This window comes from Mercenaria mercenaria, chromosome 8 (assembly GCF_021730395.1).
Source record: "Mercenaria mercenaria strain notata chromosome 8, MADL_Memer_1, whole genome shotgun sequence".
In the NCBI taxonomy this organism is placed as follows: domain Eukaryota; kingdom Metazoa; phylum Mollusca; class Bivalvia; order Venerida; family Veneridae; genus Mercenaria; species Mercenaria mercenaria.
This window is the reverse complement of record NC_069368.1, coordinates 25,133,682-25,152,055: the sequence shown is the minus strand read 5'-3', so window position 1 is coordinate 25,152,055 and position 18,374 is coordinate 25,133,682. Positions and strand designations below refer to the sequence as shown.

General features: G+C 36.2%; 1 protein-coding gene across 1 annotated transcript in view; it reads right to left on the bottom strand.

The window, feature by feature from the left end:
* LOC123522839 (coiled-coil domain-containing protein 112-like) overlaps positions 1-18,374 on the bottom strand; it is a 38,857-nt gene that overhangs the window by 5,979 nt on the left and 14,504 nt on the right. The window contains exons 7-13 of the mRNA XM_053549566.1: positions 16,308-16,394; positions 15,541-15,690; positions 14,791-14,922; positions 8,772-8,867; positions 8,355-8,504; positions 5,915-6,010; positions 4,641-4,762 (exon numbers count right to left, since the gene is read on the bottom strand). Of these exons, the coding sequence (XP_053405541.1) occupies positions 4,641-4,762; positions 5,915-6,010; positions 8,355-8,504; positions 8,772-8,867; positions 14,791-14,922; positions 15,541-15,690; positions 16,308-16,394 (833 nt within the window). The remainder of the gene's footprint in view (positions 1-4,640; positions 4,763-5,914; positions 6,011-8,354; positions 8,505-8,771; positions 8,868-14,790; positions 14,923-15,540; positions 15,691-16,307; positions 16,395-18,374) is intronic.

Genomic DNA, 18,374 nt, shown 5'->3' with positions numbered 1-18,374 from the left:
CATATTGTTTTATTCAGGCAGAGGAATTTTTTTTTATACTTCAACAAGAGCTGTCTCCATAGGATGACATATGCCCCCGATGGCACTTCGAATGAGTAGTTATGGCCGATGTTAGAATTTAGGACCTTTGACCTACGGAGCTGGGTCTTGCGCGCGACACGTCGTCTTACTGTGTCACACATTCATGCGTAGTTATTTTAAAATCCATGCATGAATGACAAAGATATGGACCGGACACGCCCATCAATGCACTATCATGAAAAATGACCTTTAACGTCTAAGTGTGACATTGACCTTTGAGCTACGGACCTGGGTCTTGCGCGCGACACGTCGTCTTACTGTGGTACACATTCATGCCAAGTTATTTGAAAATCTATCCATCGATGACAAAGATATGGACCGGACATGCCCATCAATGCACTATACTTTAATGTCTAAGTGTGACCTTGACCTTTGAGCTACGGACCTGGGTCTTGCGCGCGACACGTCGTCTTACTGTGGTACACATTCATGCCAAGTTATTTGAAAATCCATCCATCGATGACAAAGATATGGACCGGACACGCCCATCAATGCACTATCCTTAAATGTCTAAGTGTGACCTTGACATTTGAGCTACGGACCTGGGTCTTGCGCGCGATACGTCGTCTTATTGTGGTACACATTCATGCCAAGTTATTTGAAAATCCATCCATCGATGACAAAGATATGGACCGGACACGAAAATTGCGGACAGACTGACAGACCGACAGACCAACAGACTGACAGACCGACAGACGGACAGACGGTTCAAAAACTATATGCCTCCCTTCGGAGGCATAAAAAATAATCAGAAAAAATTCCAGACTATTGAACAAGAAATACAGAGCACAACCCTTTCTCTCACTTATTCTTAAAGGCTTATTTGATACTTTTAGTACTTCAGCATTATATGTTAAGCATCATGTAGCATTTTCGCATCTGTATTATACAAATTTTTTTGCAAATGCAGTGTTTCTAGATACATATCATGACAGTTTACACTTTCATATCTGTATATACTTCATAATGATACTTGTGTTGATGCAATGTTTCTAGATATGTTATATGTCATGACAGTTCACACTTTCATATCTGTATATACATGTACTTCATAATGATGCAATGATTCTAGATACAGGTTATATATCATGACAGATTAAACTCTCATATCTGTATATAGCATATAATTCATAATGATACTTGTGTTGATGCAGTGTTTCTAGATATGTTATATGTCATGACAGATATGTTATGTCATGACAGTTTACACTTTCATATCTGTATATACTTCATGACGATACTTGTGTTGATGCAATGATTCCAGATACATGCTATATATCATGACAGTTCTTTCATGTCTATATACAATGATACTATGCCATGAATCACACTTGCATATATTATGCTTATACATATTTATATATAACTTGTAAGGTGTGGAGTGTGGATGGTTCCCCGACCCACACACACCTATGACGGGGATAATAAAAGTATCAGAACCTTAAAAAAAATATTAAAAAAAATTTAAAAATCAAAAAAAAAAAAAAAAAAAAAAAAAATCCTGTGTAAGCCATTTATTGGCGAAACTACATTTATTTTTTGGGCCTCTCATTGTTGTTGTTGATAAATCACGCTACAATGACCTTGCGCATAATATTTTAACGTTGTGAAAATCGCTATTCCGTATCTAACTTCCGTACCGAAACGGTGTTCAACTAGCGTTCCCTCCGTGGGTGTGCATGTATTTTTATTTTACACCGTTTTTTCGCTCGTTTTGACTTATTTATTATTTATTTTTTTGTATTTTTCCCCTACAATACGATTGCACCCCCGTTTTTAGCAAAATTTAAGGACTTTTCTACCTTTTTTTTCAAAATTCAAGTACTTTTTCAGGGGATTTTTGGAACAAAAAAATCAAGGACTTTTCAAGGACTTAGGATCAAATTCAAGGACTTTCAAGGACCTATGCGAACCATGGGAGATATAGAGCGGACACGAAATGGAAGGCTCAAACTTTTGACCTTCAGTTGTGACCTTGACCTTGAGCCGACATCGCTGACTCATAAGTTCTGCACATCGCCTTGATGAGATGATCGTTTGACCCAAGTTTGATGAAAATCCTTCAAGGAGTTTAGGAGATATAAAGCGGACACAAAATGGAAGGCTCAAACTTTTGACCCTAAGTTGTGACCTTGACCTTGGGCCGGCATAACTGACTCATGGGTTGTGCACATCGTCTTGATGTGGTGATCATTTGACCCAAGTTTTATTAAATTCCTTCAAGGGGTTTAGGAGATATAGAGCGGACACAAAATGGAAGGCTCAAACCTTTGACTTTGAGTTGTGACCTTGACCTTGAGCCGACAAGGCTGACCCATGGGTTCTGCACATCGTCTTGATGAGGTGATCATTTGACTCAATTTTCATGAAAATCCTTCAAGGAGTTTAGAAGATACAGAGCGGACACAAAATGGAAGGCTCAAAACCTTTGACCCTAAATTGTGACCTTGACCTTGAGCCAGCATGGCTGACTCATGAGTTCTGCACATCGTCTTGATGTGATCATTTGACTCAAGTTTTATAAAATTCCTTCAAGGGGTTTATGAGATACAGAGCGGACACAAAATGGCAGGCTCAAACCTTTGACCTTGAGTTGTGACCTTGACCTTGAACTGACAAGCCTGACTCATGGGTTCTGCACATCGTCTTGATGAGGTGATCATTTGACCCAAGTTTCATGAAAATCCTTCAAGGGGTTTAGAAGATATGGAGCGGACACGAAAGTGTTACGGACAGACGGACGGAAGGAGACCATTCCTATAAACCCCCACCACTTGTGGCGGGGGATTAAAAAGGGGCATAATTCTGTCAAAATTCAAATCAGAGTTATGGGGATTGTTTCTCCTGGTGTAGACTTTGATAGTAAATAACTGTTTTAAGTTTCAAGTCAATAGCTTTGATAGTAACAGAGATATTTGGCTTTATCAGAAACTTTAACCAACGGCGACGCCGACGCTGGGGCGAGTGCAATAGCTCTACATTTTCTTCGAAAAGTCGAGCTAATTATCCATATTCATACAAGACGGGTGTAAATTTCAAGCAATTCTTGTGTAAATATTCTGTGTTAATACTGCATTTATATTAATTGGAAATTAATGTGTTTACATGTAAAACAAGAGCTGTCTCCATAGGATGACACATGCCCCCGATGGCACTTTGAATGAATAGTTATGGCCGATGTTAGAGTTTAGGACCTTTGACCTACGGATCTGGGTCTTGCGCGCGACACATCGTCTTACTGTGTCACACATTCATGCGTAGTTATTTTAAAATCCATGCATGAATGACAAAGATATGGACCGGACACGCCCATCAATGCACTATCATGAAAAATGACCTTTAACGTCTAAGTGTGACTTTGACCTTTGAGCTACGGACCTGGGTCTTGCGCGCGACATGTCGTCTTACTGTGGTACACATTCATGCCAAGTTATTTGAAAATCCATCCATGGATGACAAAGATATGGACCGGACACGCCCATCAATGCACTATCCTTTAACGTCTAAGTGTGACCTTGACCTTTGAGCTGCGGACCTGGGTCTTGCGCGCGACACGTCGTCTTACTGTGGTACACATTCATGCCAAGTTATTTGAAAGTCCATCCATCGATGACAAAGATATGGACCGGACACGCCCATCAATGCACTATCTTTTAATGTCTAAGTGTGACCTTGACCTTTGAGCTACGGACCTGGGTCTTGTGCGCGACATGTCGTCTTACTGTGGTACACATTCATGCCAAGTTATTTGAAAATCCATCCATCGATGACAAAGATATGGACCGGACACGCCCATCAATGCACTATCCTTTAATGTCTAAGTGTGACCTTGACCTTTGAGCTACAGACCTGGGTCTTGCACGCAACACGTCGTCTTACTGTGGTACACATTCATGCCAAGTTATTTGAAAATCCATCCATCGATGACAAAGATATGGACCGGACACGAAAATTGCGGACAGACTGACAGACCGACAGACGGTTCAAAAATTATATGCCTCCCTTCGGGGGCATAAAAAGTAAGAAAATCAGAAATGTTCAAATATTTATTAAACGCAAAAGGTGTGTTAAAACTGTGAATATTTCGAAGTGAAAATATTACTCTATTTGGATATAACTTACAGACGAAATTAGATATAAAAATATTTGTTCAAACTTCGAAGATTTTGTAAGCTTATCTTAATTTACACCCAAGTTAATAATGTTTCGCTGCATGATTTCAATTGACTGCATGCAAGTGTGGTTATGATAAGATCAGATAATGTTCTTCGATGTTAGCTGGTAATTCTTATCTTGCTGCAGCAAGTATGTTACGGTATCGGTCTCAGGGAGTTAACCCAGACAAAAATAGGAAATGTGTAAGTTCCCATCATGATTAAGACTCATGCATGGTTTCACCAATTTATATCAAATCCGTTTTGAGCCAGGCGCGTCAAAACATTTTTCTGACGTACGGACACACACACACAAAAATCTCAATCAATATGATATTTTACTGTGAAATTATCACATATATTTCACTCTAATATTTCAATAAATCTCTTCAGACTAATATTTACCTATGAGGCATCATATTAGGAAGGACCTGTCCACCTGCAGTGCTTCTATCTTTCCTTCGATTCTTCCATCCAGCTGTAGGTTTCAACAATCTGTTAGGATCTCTTTCTACCTCAACTTCTACCTGTAAACAATTCAGTTCAAGTATAGCTTGTTTCTTTTATCCTGAATATATGAACCAATCAAAAGTCTGCCACTTAAAAGAAAACTTATAGTGTGCTACAGTTGTTTTTTGCTTCAAAAGTAAAAAACCTTTTTAGCCACTTATCAGAGGTTCAGTTGTAACCACTTTTGAAAAGGAAAACTGTTCAGTGTCTTATGAGAGGTCTTCCTATGAAAAAAACCTACTATAGTTTCCTATGTGAGGTACAGATGTGACCACATCCTACGAGAAAACAAGCTACAGTGCCTTGTGATATGTACAGAAAACTGTTGTTACCTATTTCTATAGGAAAACATGTTACAGTCTAATGGAAGGTACAGTTCTGACTGCTTTTAAAAAGAAACCTGTAACAGTGTATTATAACTGGACTTCCTAATAGAATATCTGTGATAGCGTCTTATAAGAGGTGTACATCTCTGTCCGCTTCTAAAGAGAAAAGCTTTCATAGCATCTTACGAGGTGTACAGTTGTAACAGTTTCTTAAGAAAAATCTATTAAACCTTTTATGAGAGGTACATCTGTGACCATTCACTATGAAAGGCATGTTATAGCATCTTAGGGTACATATGTGACCCTGCCTAAGAAAAAACCTATTATACATATAGTGTCTTATGAGACATACAGCTGAAACCACTTCCAAAGAGGAAACCTATTTAAGCCTCTTTTGAGATGTACAGCTGTAAACCTGTTATATTGTCTCATGATAATGTTCTTACTGCTTTCTTAAAATAAAATCTGCTACAGTATCTTATTAGAGATACAGTGTTGACCACTCCCCCCAAGATAAAATCTGCTACAGTATCTTATGTGAGATTCAGTCATGAACACTTCCCCCCCCCCCCCCAAGATAAAATCTGCTACAGTATCTTATTAGAAATACAGTGTTGACCACTCCCCCAAGATAAAATCTGTTATAGTCTCTTATCAGAGGCACAGTACTGACCACTTTCAAAGAGACAACCAGTTGTGACCTGCAGCAGGGTTTGAACTTGCCTGCTTTGTTGAGTGTTATGTTAACCAACATAAGTAATTTCAAATGGTCAGATTTTAAAGGTTCTACTCTCAAGAGCAGGCAAGCAGAAAGTTGTGCTTCTATCAAAGCTGTTACTATACCTGACTTTTCAACATTGCCAATCTGCGTTCTTTTTCCTTGGCAGCTTCTGCCTTCTCTTTCTCTTTTGCCATCTTTTGATGCAATACACTCTCATCCTGGAAACAGTAATTGTTCCTATATTAACCTAATACAATTCTATGTAGTTTGTGGCAAATTTTAATGATTCAAGCTTTTATGAATTAGTGACTCAAAAATTAATATAAAGTTGCATCTACCTTTTCAGTAGCAACTTTTTTCCCTTCATTTCATTCAACATTTAGTGTTATACACCAATTTATAGAATTCTGAAGCAGGTGAGGCAAACTAAGGTTTCTTCTATGTTAGCTTATATCATACTAGTATATACTTCACACACACTGGCAGCAATGTTTTTTAACAAATCAGAAAAATCTGAACAATATTTGTAGGTCACACAAGAACCATTTGTGTGAAATCATTTTAAAATTGGGCTAGCAGTTTCATACAAGAAGATTTTTTTATTTCCACTATATATATATATATATAGGGACAAATGACCATGCCCCTTGGCAGCCATATTTTTTGATGAATCAATATAATTTGAACAAACTTGGTACAGGGTCATACAAGGACCATTTAAGTAAAATTATTCTAAAATCTGGCCTGCAGTTTCTAACAAGAAGATTTGTGAAGTTTCCACTATATACATATAGGGACAAATGACCATGCCCCTTGGCAGCCATATTTTTTGATGAATCAATATAATTTGAACAAACTTGGTACAGGGTCATACAAGGACCATTTAAGTAAAATTATTCTGCAATCTGGCCTGCAGTTTCTAACAAGAAGATTTTTAAAGTTTCCACAATATATATATAGGGAAAAGTGACCACGCTCTCTGGGGGCCATGTTTTTTGACAAAAAGGTATTTGAACAATCTTGGTAAGGGTGACATACGGACCATTTGTATGAAATTATTTTAAAATCGGACCACCAGTTTAGGAGGAGATGTTGTTTTCAAAGCAGAACTGTTTGAACAACTTTGGTACAGGACCATCAAAAGAACACCATGCAAAGTTACATCAAAACCCATTCAGTGGCTTTGGAGGAGATGTCTTTTAAACACAATTGTTGATGACAGACTGACGCACGTATGTACAACAGGCACAGTGTGATCAAAATAGCTCACCCTGAGCATTGCTCAGGTGAGCTAAAAATTCAAAAAGACCCTACCACCATCCTAACATAACTTAAAATGATATAGAACATATCTGAATCTTGTATATCATGCAGACTATATCAGTGATATTGATGTAAACCATCAAGCTCACCATATCACTATGAATTTACTTTTTATTTATAATTACAATGAATGAAAAGATTAAAGTAATTCTGTTTTGACAAAATTGCCATAACTTTTGAAGTAAGCCACAAACAACGTACTTGAAATGGATATTTTTTTTGTAATACTGGTCCAAATAACAATCTCAATTCCCTTTTAAAATACAAACTTTTTTTTAATAGCAGAGACATATATAAACAAGAGCACCGCCTTGCGGGTGCTGACGCTCATCTGATTTATGTTTCTTGATGTACAGAGTCAGCTTATGATGGTGAACAACTGTTGCAAGTTTCAAAGCAATAGCTTCAATAGTTTAGTAGAAAAGCTGACCTAAACATAAAACTTAACCAATAAATCTGATATTTTCTAAGTTCAAAAGGGGCCATAATTCTTGCAAAAAGCTGGACAGAGTTATGTTTCTTGCTGTACAGGGTTAGCTTATGTTGGAGAACAAGTGTTGCAAGTTTTAAAGCAATAGCCTTGATAGTTTATGAGAAAAGCTGACCTAACCATAAAACTTAACCAAGAAATCTGATTTTCTAAGTCCAAAAGGAGCAATAATTCATGCAAAAAGTAGGACAGAGTTATGTTTCTTAACGTACAGGGTCAGCTTATGATGGTGAACAAGTGTTGCAAGTTTTAAAGCAATAGCTTTGATAGTTTATGAGAAAAGCTGACCTAAACATAAAACTTAACCAAGAAATCTGATTTTCTAAGACCGGGCAATAATTCTTGAAAAAAGCAGGATGGAGTTATATTTCTTGATGTACAGGGTCAGCTAATGATGGTGAACAAATGGTGCAAATTTCAAAGCAATAGCTTTGATAGTTTAGGACAAAAGTTGACCTAAACATAAAACTTAACCAAGAAATCTGATATTTTCTAAGTCCAAAAGGGACCATAATTCTTGCAAAAAGCAGGATGGAGTTATGTTTCTTACTGTACAGGGTCAGCTATTGATGGTGAACAAGTGTTCCAAGTTTCAAAGCAATACCTTTGATAGTTTAGGAGAAAAGCTGACCTTAACATAAAACTTAACAAGGCAAAGCCGACGTGGAACAAGGGATGAGAATAACTCATTATTTTTTTTTTTTTAAATCAGATGAGCTAATGATTGTAAAAATGTCATTCAAACCAACCCGTTGTCTGAATTTAGCAATTTCTCTTGCAGATATTTGTTTTTGTCTTTCCTTTTCTTCTTCTTCCCACAGTTTTCTCTGCATCTCAAGATAAGATTCTTCTTCTTCCCTCTGTCTTTTATGATCCATGACCTTTGCTTTCATCTCTTCCTAATCAACAAGAAATCTTTAAATAAAGTTTGATCACAAAGCAAATTTTTTCTTCAGTTGTCACACCAACACATTATAGCACATAATATAAGCTTAAATGGTAATGGAAGCACCTGGGTGACTTTAACAGATCATTTCAGTCAAAAGAATCCCTTGGTGACCTTAAAACACAATTCAAGGTAAGTAAAGACCCCAGCTGGTGACCTTTAAACATTAATTAAGGTACGTAAAGACCCCTATCATTATGAACAGTGTGAATGAACAGACCTGTCTTTTTTTCCATTCTTGTTGTTTCTTATGTGTCTCTAACTGTTCTCGCAATTTCTTCTCTTCCTTCTGTGCCCTCTCTAGCTCCTTTTGCACCTAGTAACATATAAATGAAGTAATCTGGGATTTAACAATGAATAATGAACAAGAGATCACAGAGTGATCTTGGCGCCCACCACTGAGTCATTTTTTAATGTTCCAAATTTCAAGACTAGCTCAAAATCCTTATATTATAACTAATAATTAAACCTATACCCTAAACATGAGAGCAACAATAATGAGTTATATGCAATTATTATTTTTTTCTTATTATGGAAACCAAAAATACACATTTAATTACTAATATTATGACCTATAATTAAACCCAGATGAGTGCTAAACAAACAAGAGCTGTCATAGGAGACAGCGCGCTCGACTATTTCGATGCTGGATAGTGAAACTGGGCACATCTGAGGAAACTAGAGCTGTCACTGGAGTGTTTAATGACTCCAATTGTGGATGAAGATATTGCACAATAGCCTGAGTTTATGTCAAAAATATCAACTTAAAGTAATAAGAGAGGTAAAGATAAAATGTATCAAAACACTATATAAGTATATCCTAAGCAAAAAGGGGCATAATTCATTAAATATTGGTGCCAGCCAATAGTTATGCAGCTTGTGTCATATTGTGTGGGTGATGATGTTGAACAACTATTTTAAGTTTGAATCAGATCCATTCAGTAATAACAGAGACAGAGTGAAAGTGCATCAAAACTTTAACCTAAAATTCTAAGTAAAAAGGGGAAATATGCATGAAAAATTGGTCACAGAGTTATGCAACCTTGTGTCATATGATAAGGGTAATGATGTTGAACAATTGTTTAAGTTTGAATCAGATCCATTCAGTAATAACAGAGATAGAGTTAAAGTGCATCAAAACTTTAACCTAAAATTCTAAGTAAAAAGGGGAAATAATGCATGAAAAATTGGTCACAGAGTTATGCAACCTTGTGTCATATGATAAGGGTAATGATGTTGAACAATTGTTTAAGTTTGAATCAGATCCATTCAGTAATAACAGAGATAGAGTAAAAGTGCATAAAACTTTAACCTGAAATTCTAAGTAAAAAGGGGAATAATTCATGAAAAATTGTGCCAGAGTTATGCATCTTGTGTCATATGATGTGGGTGATGATGTTGAAAAACTATTTCAAGTCTGAATCAAATCCATTCAGTAATAACAGAGACAGAGTGAAAGTGCATCAAAACTTTAACCTAAAATTCTAAGTAAAAAAGGGGAAATATTGCATGAAAAATTGGTCACAGAGTTATGCAACCTTGTGTCATATGATAAGGGTAATGATGTTGAACAATTGTTTAAGTTTGAATCAGATCCATTCAGTAATAACAGAGATAGAGTGAAAGTGCATAAAACTTTAACCTGAAATTCTAAGTAAAAAGGGGAATAATTCATGAAAAATTGTGCCAGAGTTATGCATCTTGTGTCATATGATGTGGGTGATGATGCTGAAAAACTATTTCAAGTCTGAATCAAATCCATTCAGTAATAACAGAGGTAGAGTGAAAGTGCACCAAAACTTTAACCTGAAATTCTAAGTAAAAAGGGGGAATAATTCATGAAAGAATGGTGCCAGAGTTATGCACCTTGTGTCATATGAATAGGGTGATGATGTTGAACAACTATTGTAAGTTTGAATCAAATCCATTCAGTAATAACAGAGATAGAGTGAAAGTGCATCAAAACTTTAACCTGAAAATCTAAGTGAAAAGGGGGGATAATTCATGAAATATTGGTGCCAGAGTTATGGCCCTTATGTCAGATGATGTGGATGATGATGAGGAATAGTACTTCAAGTTTGAATCAAATCCATCAAGTAATTACAGAGATAAGTTGAAAAAAGAGAAAGTGCACCAAAACTTTAACCAAGGTGGGGACGCGGAAAGACGCCGACGCCGGGGCGAGTAGGATAGCTCTCCTTATACTTCGTATAGTCGAGCTAACAAGAGATCACAGAGTGATCTTGGTGCCCACCACTGAGCCATTTTGACCAACCTCCCTCTCAACTTTAATGATCCTAGGCCCAAGTGTTCTCAAGTTATCGTCTGGAAATGGTTTAACTGCTCTGGGTCACTGTGACTTTGCCCTTTAACCTACTGATCTCAAAATCCATAGGTGTCATTTGCTGGTCATGACCAACCTCCCTATCAAATTTGATGATCCTAGGCCAAAGCGTTCTTGAGTTATCATCCAATCCAAAAACGGATTAGTCTACAGACAGACAGAACAACATACCGACTGACCAACATCTGCAAAACGATATACCCCACCTTCTTCACAGGTGGGGCATAATGATAGATAAGCTCTTTGATAAACTGATCTAGTGTCTTTACCAGCAGTTAAAAAATTAGTTGGACCCAATACACGCAAGTGTTTTGATGGATGTCAGGTTAAATTCGGATAAAATATCAACATACACTTAACAAAATTCCTAATTGGTCAGTTTATATTGTATTACTATTTTGTTAATAATGCATGTATTTACAAGAAATTTCACATACCGACATTTGAATAGGTACTGCAGTTAATTATTGATTTATTTTTGGCCGACTCACGGCCAGCGTAATCGCATTAGGCGTTTTGACCAATATTGCATATTTTGCACGTGCAGGGCATGCGCACCAATATGCACTTGTTAGTGAACTTTTTTGGCATTACTGACGAAAGTCCTACTAGAAAAACACATATCATTGTGAAATTGACACAAGAGCAACGCGCCCTGGCTGTCAGGATTTTACAACAAAACTCAAAATCGGTCACTTCAATGAATTGTCCTTGGGTTTAATTTTGCCAAAAGAGCACGGATGATAGATAACCAACGACTGAAGGTTCTTGTAAACGGAAATAAGGTTAACAAGAGCTGTCCATAAGACAGCCAAGCTCGACTATTCGAAATATTGTCCCAGAGGCAGGAAAATATTACCTAACAAGAGCTGTCTGATGACAGCGCGCTCGACTATTCGAAGAATTGATTGAAGAATGGGGTCAAAATATTTCGACGGATATTCAGACAAAAGAAATAAATAGATTAGACAAACAATGTTCCTGTATTACTTTGATTTCGATAAGTCTTGCGCTAAATGGCAATATATGAGGCAATTTTAAAGTCCAAAAAGGGCAATAATTCAGTCAAAATAGTTATGTACTCTTGTCTACAGATGGAAATCATAATGATAAACAAGTGTTCAAAGTTTAAAAGCCATATGTCAAATAGTTTTGACAAAACATGGACTTGTATGAAAACAGAACCAATTTCAAAGTCCAAAAAGGGCCATAATTCAGCCAAAATAGATGACAGAGTCATTTTCTCTTTCCTACAGATAGAGACTATTATACTAAACAAGTGATTAAAGTTTCAAAGCCATATGTCAAACACTACAAAAAATATGAACTGGTACGAAAAACTTAACCAAGATTTCTAAGTCAAAAGGGGCCATAATTCAGCCAAAATCCTTGATGGAGTAATGTACTCTTGTCTGTAACTGGACATGGTGATGGTAAACAGGTGTTGAAAGTTTCAAAGCTTTATCTCAAAAGACTTTGTCAAAATATGAACTGGTACGAAATATTAACCAAGATTTCTAAGTCGAAAGGGGCCATAATTCAGCCAAAATTCCTGATGGAGTTATGTACTCTTGCCTATAACTGGCCATGGTGATGGTAAACAAGTGTTGAAAGTTTCAAAGCTTTATCTTAAAAGACTTTGTCAAAATATGAACTGGTACGAAAAACTTAACCATGATTTCCAAGTCAAAAGAGGCCATAATTCAGCCAAAATCCTTGATGGAGTTATGTGCTCTTGCCTATAACTGGCCATGATGATGGTAAACAAGTGTTGAAAGTTTCAAAGCTTTATCTCACAAGACTTTGTCAAAATATGAACTGGTACGAAAAACTTAACCAAGATTTCTAAGTCAAAAGGGGCCATAATTCAGCCAAAATACTTGATGGAGTTATGTGCTCTTGCCTATAACTGGCCATGATGATGGTAAACAAGTGTTGAAAGTTTCAAAGCTTTATCTTAAAAGACTTTGTCAAAATATGAACTGGTACGAAAAACTTAACCATGATTTCTAAGTCAAAAGGGGCCATAATTCAGCCAAAATCCTTGATGGAGTTATGTGCTCTTGCCTATAACTGGCCATGATGATGGTAAACAAGTGTTGAAAGTTTCAAAGCTTTATCTCAAAAGGCTTTGTCAAAATGTGGACTGGTACTAAAAAACTTAACCAAGGTGTGACGCCGACGCTGACACCGACGCCAACGCCATGGTGAGTAGGATAGCTCTACTTATTCTTCGAATAGTCAAGCTTAAAAGTTTAAATATCAAAAGAGTTTTAAGTTCAAAAGGGGGAATAATTTGACCAAAATGCATATCAGTTATGGGACTTGCTGCTATCAACTAGTTTTATAACCCCTAAGGCACATGTGAAGTTTCAATTCAATATCTGCATTAGTTTTGGAGATAGAAACTCGCATGTAAAACTTTAACCAGAATTTTCAAAGTCCAAAAGGGGGCATAATTTGCCCAAAATACATGCCAGAGTTATGGAACTTGATCCAGTGAGGTTGGTAATTGATCTAGAAAAAGAAAAAATAAGTTTCAAATCTATATGCCTTTTAGTATTAGCTGTATGTACTTGCACGCAAAACTTTAACCAGAATTTGCTAAGTCCAAAAGGGGTCATAATTTGGCCAAAATGAAGGTCAGAGTTATGGGACTTGCTGCTATCAACTAGTTTTATAACCCCGAAGACACATGTGAAGTTTCAAATCAATATCTGCATTAGTTTTGGAGATAATAACTTGCATGTAAAACTTTAACCAAAATTTTCTAAGTCTAAAAGGGGGCATAATTTGCTAAAAATACATGTCAGAGTTATGGGTCTTGACCCAGTGAGGTTGGTAATTGATCTAGAAAAAGAAAAAATAAGTATCAAATCTATATGCCTTTTAGAAATAGCTGTATGTACTTGCATGCAAAACTTTAACCAGAATTTTCTGAGTCCAAAAGGGGGCATAATTTGGCCAAAATGAAGGTCAGAGTTATGGGACTTGCTGCTATCAACTAGTTTTATAACCCCGAAGACACATGTGAAGTTTCAAATCAATATCTGCATTAGTTTTGGAGATAGAAACTTGCATGTAAAACTTTAACCAAAATTTTCTAAGTCCAAAAGGGGGCATAATTTGCTCAAAATACATGTCAGAGTTATGGGACTTGTACCAGAGAGGTTGGTAATTGACCTAGAAAAAGAAAAAATAAGTTTCAAAGCTATATGCCTTTAATTGATGGCTGTATGTACTTGCATGCAAAAACTTAAAAAACTTAACCAAGGTGTGACGCCGACGCCGACACCGACGCCAGGGTGAGTAGAATAGCTAGACTATTCTTCGAATAGTCGAGCTAAAAATGGAAATAACCATCAAAGTAACAGCTACAAACAAATTATATCAAAATTCCATTGAAACTGCAAAAATAATTACAAACGTGTCATAAATGTGTCCCGGCTAGCAACATTCCGACAGCTCAATCGCGTTGCTTTTGTGTCAATTTCACCATGATATGTGTTTTTCTAGTAGGACTTTCGTCAGTAACGCCAAAAGCGTAAACGAACATGTGCATGTTGGTGCACATGCCTTGCACGTACAAAATATGTAATGTTAGTCAAAACGCCTAATGCGGTTACTTTGGCTGTGAATCTCCAAAAATAAATCAATAATTAACTGCAGTACCTATTCAAATGTCGGTATGTGAAATTTCGTGTGAATACATGCATTATTAACAAAATAGTAATACAATATAAACTGACCAATTAGGAAATTTGTTGAGTGTATAATTCAAATGCATCTGAGTGCATGCTTGAAGTTCTATGTTCTATCAACACATATATGCATTATCATAACCTTACCCACTTGCTCAAAACACAACAATTTCTTTATAAAAGTTTTCACATACTTTATATGCATTCAGTTTAGATTTTCTCTCCATTCTCTCTTGTTCTATCTGAGCCTTTAATCTCTCCTGTTTCTCATCTGGTTTTTCTTCGGTTTCTTCTCCAGCTTTAGCAAGCAATTCTTCTTTCTCTTCCTAAAACAAATATTTAGAGATTACATTTCCTTTCCTTTTATTGTTTTATGTGTATCTTTCCTGATTTAATTATTTCCGCTCAACAATAATGAATAAGGACAAAATTTTACTATAAGTTTTCATTCTGTTAACTTTTTATATACATGTAAGGACCTGCAGCATAAATTATATAATTGAGCTAACATTATCTAATTAAATTTTTGTAACTTTTTCTTTCTACTGCTCAATTTTTTGACAAATCCAATGAATAGGCAGGTCACATATTTATATTGATTTATGGGATAATGACATAATGCAAAATCATTTATATCCATGGGGGACTACTTTTTGTGGGGTTTGTGTCCATCTACAAAATGAAAATGAAGAATAAGACACTTCCCACCAATTCTATCTAAAAATTTAGAATCCATGACTTCATACCCCTTTGAGATAATTCATTTTACCCAAACCATTAAATATTATGCACACTAAATAAAACAACTTTACAGTATCTTTTTTTTTAGCAAAATTATAATCCTTCTGATGAATGTATAATTTGTAGAATCAGAAATTCTCTCATAAATAAAAACAACATTGCTGTAAGACTGAACATATTGAACTGAAAAAAGAATATTTAACCTCCTTTCGTTCCCTCCATTTTTTTATTGCTTCTTTCTTCGTTTCATTCAGGAACAAGTACTCCTGGTACCATTCTTCATGGGCATTTATCTCCTCTTCTGTACGGGTTGGTAAAGCCGGTAACAAATGTTGTAAGAAAACAGGCTTGCCCTACGAATTCAATCAGATTCATTGTCAAATGGCAATGTTTAAAAAGACAACTCTCACACTGATCAGGGGCAAGTAATCTGAAGTCAGCAACATTAACCAAGTTCAATACATTACAAGGAATAATTCAAACATTCATTTATACTGTAACTGACCACATGTTGCAAACACTAAAAAAATACTTAAATGATGGGAAAATTAGAATAATACCCTGAAATCCCGAAAATATGCCGGTTTCGAAAATAAGCCGGTCTCGAAAATAAGCCACCATTTCACTACAGGCAAAAAGGGCTCGTAAATTAGCCGCACTCAAAAATAAGCCGTACAATTTCTTTTGCATCAGTAATAGTATCAATGACTTTGTCAGGACACCATATAAGATAGCAAAAGTTACCAACGTATACATAGCAGATTTATTTCCAAATGTAATAGCAATAAAATACTTTGGAATAGAAAAACTTAAAAGAATGCAAGTTGTATGTTAACTGTACAAAAGTAGTTGCCCTTTCAAAAGATTTTCTACGAATCATATTTAACAGAACAGAAAACATTTATAGAAACTGGTGCTTGCTCTTAAGAGTTGTCATTAACAAGAAGTTATAATGTACTTGTTGACGTACCTGGTACCGCTGTCTAAATTTCAAAAAGGTTTGATGATCGTATTCATCCCAGCCACCACGTACCCCGCCATTCTGCTCCACAAATTTCTGAAATACAAATATTTTATCAGTACACACAGTGAAAGACAAGGAATAACAGAGCAAGAGTATATAATTATTGTAACCAGGTCATATTGCATACAGACTACAGTACAACCATAAATTAATTGTGATATCAGACAGGTTATACACATTTCCTCAGTAGCATCATGAAGAAAGAGCTATAAACTTTTTCAAAGCAGCACTATGGAAAAATATCTAGAGAAGAACTTGCCATTTTTCTTGTATATTTTATTATTGAAAAATGGGAAATTAGTATGACAACAATTTTTTTGCCATAATCATGTTTGAATGGCATTAAAATATTGATTTATAATATATATTGTTTTGTTCACAGCTTTTCTAGTGGAGACATAGATCTGAGTATTCTTAAAATCCCATTTTAATAGAAACTAAGGAACCTTGATCCCAATATCATACCATGTTCATATGCAAATTTCATATGGCATAGGTGACACCATTTTCAAGGATTCTTTGTCCAGGACTTCCAATGCTGTTCACAAGATTTGAGAATTTGGCAAATATTTTTTACAGTTGGCAAAAATGACTGATGGAAGCACACAATTAGTGCTTACTAAGTAAATTAGCATTAATAGCAATGGTTTCCAGTTTCCTAAAGTTAGAGAATAATTCCTTGTCACTATGACTGTCACAAATGTAGATTTGCATGTAATAAAAAGATTATTTGCTTTGCATTAAAGATATACACATATTCTTTTGCAGAATAATAGTAGGCAATACTTTCACTGCAGAAGTCTTGCATTTCTTGACACTAATTAATGTAATAACATTTATTCAAGCATAAAACTGTAGAATACCTTGAGATACATTGGAAATATTCCCAACAAACCCCTTTGAATCATGCAGTTATCATAACATGAAAAAATATGTGTTATGCCTATATTTATACCATACTGATCAGCATTTTAACTTAACATTGTTGCAAAAACTAATTACAATACTGTACAATGCCCTTGTTTGCTTGTTTGGTAAAACTTCTAATAAGTAACAAAACTGCATTAGCATCACAATATAATGATGGCACGGTCTTTCATGATTTTAAAGTAAGTCCCTTTTAAAAGATAGTTCCTGACACTGGACTTAAAGTTAACCATTTCCTTCAAGAAAGTTCAAATCCTTACACATTCTTTTACAATTCTTTGTACATTGCATCCTGTCTCCTTAAAACTGCAATAATAACCATATGTAAATAACAAAGAAAATACCAATGTTAAGTGAAGCAATGACTGTTTACTTCAAAGGTTGCTGGAAGTTAGATCCTTGGTTATATCTCTAGCACTCACCAGTGGTTTACTAGCACTGGTATTTCTCTTGCTTACCTCAAAGGCTGCTGGGAGGTAGATCCTTGGTTATATATCTAGCACTAGCCAGTGGTGTACCAGCACTGGTGTTTCTCTTGCTTACCTCAAAGGCTGCTGGGAGGTAGATCCTTGGTTATATCTCTAGCACTAGCCAGTGGTTTACTAGCACTGGTATTTCTCTTGCTTACCTCAAAGGCTGCTGGGAGGTAGATCCTTGGTTATATCTCTAGCACTAGCCAGTGGTGTACCAGCACTGGTGTTTCTCTTGCTTACCTCAAAGGCTGCTGGGAGGTAGATCCTTGGTTATATCTCTAGCACTAGCCAGTGGTGTACCAGCACTGGTGTTTCTCTTGCTTACCTCAAAGGCTGCTGGGAGGTAGATCCTTGGTTATATCTCTAGCACTAGCCAGTGGTGTACCAGCACTGGTGTTTCTCTTGCTTACCTCAAAGGCTGACACTTCGGGAGGTAGATCCTTCAAGTTAGTTATATCTCTAGCACTAGCACTAGCCAGTGGTTTACTAGCTCTGGTGTTTCTCTTGCTTACCTCAAAGGCTGCTGGGAGGTAGATCCTTGGTTATATCTCTAGCACTAGCCAGTGGTGTACCAGCACTGGTATTTCTCTTGCTTACCTCAAAGGCTGACACT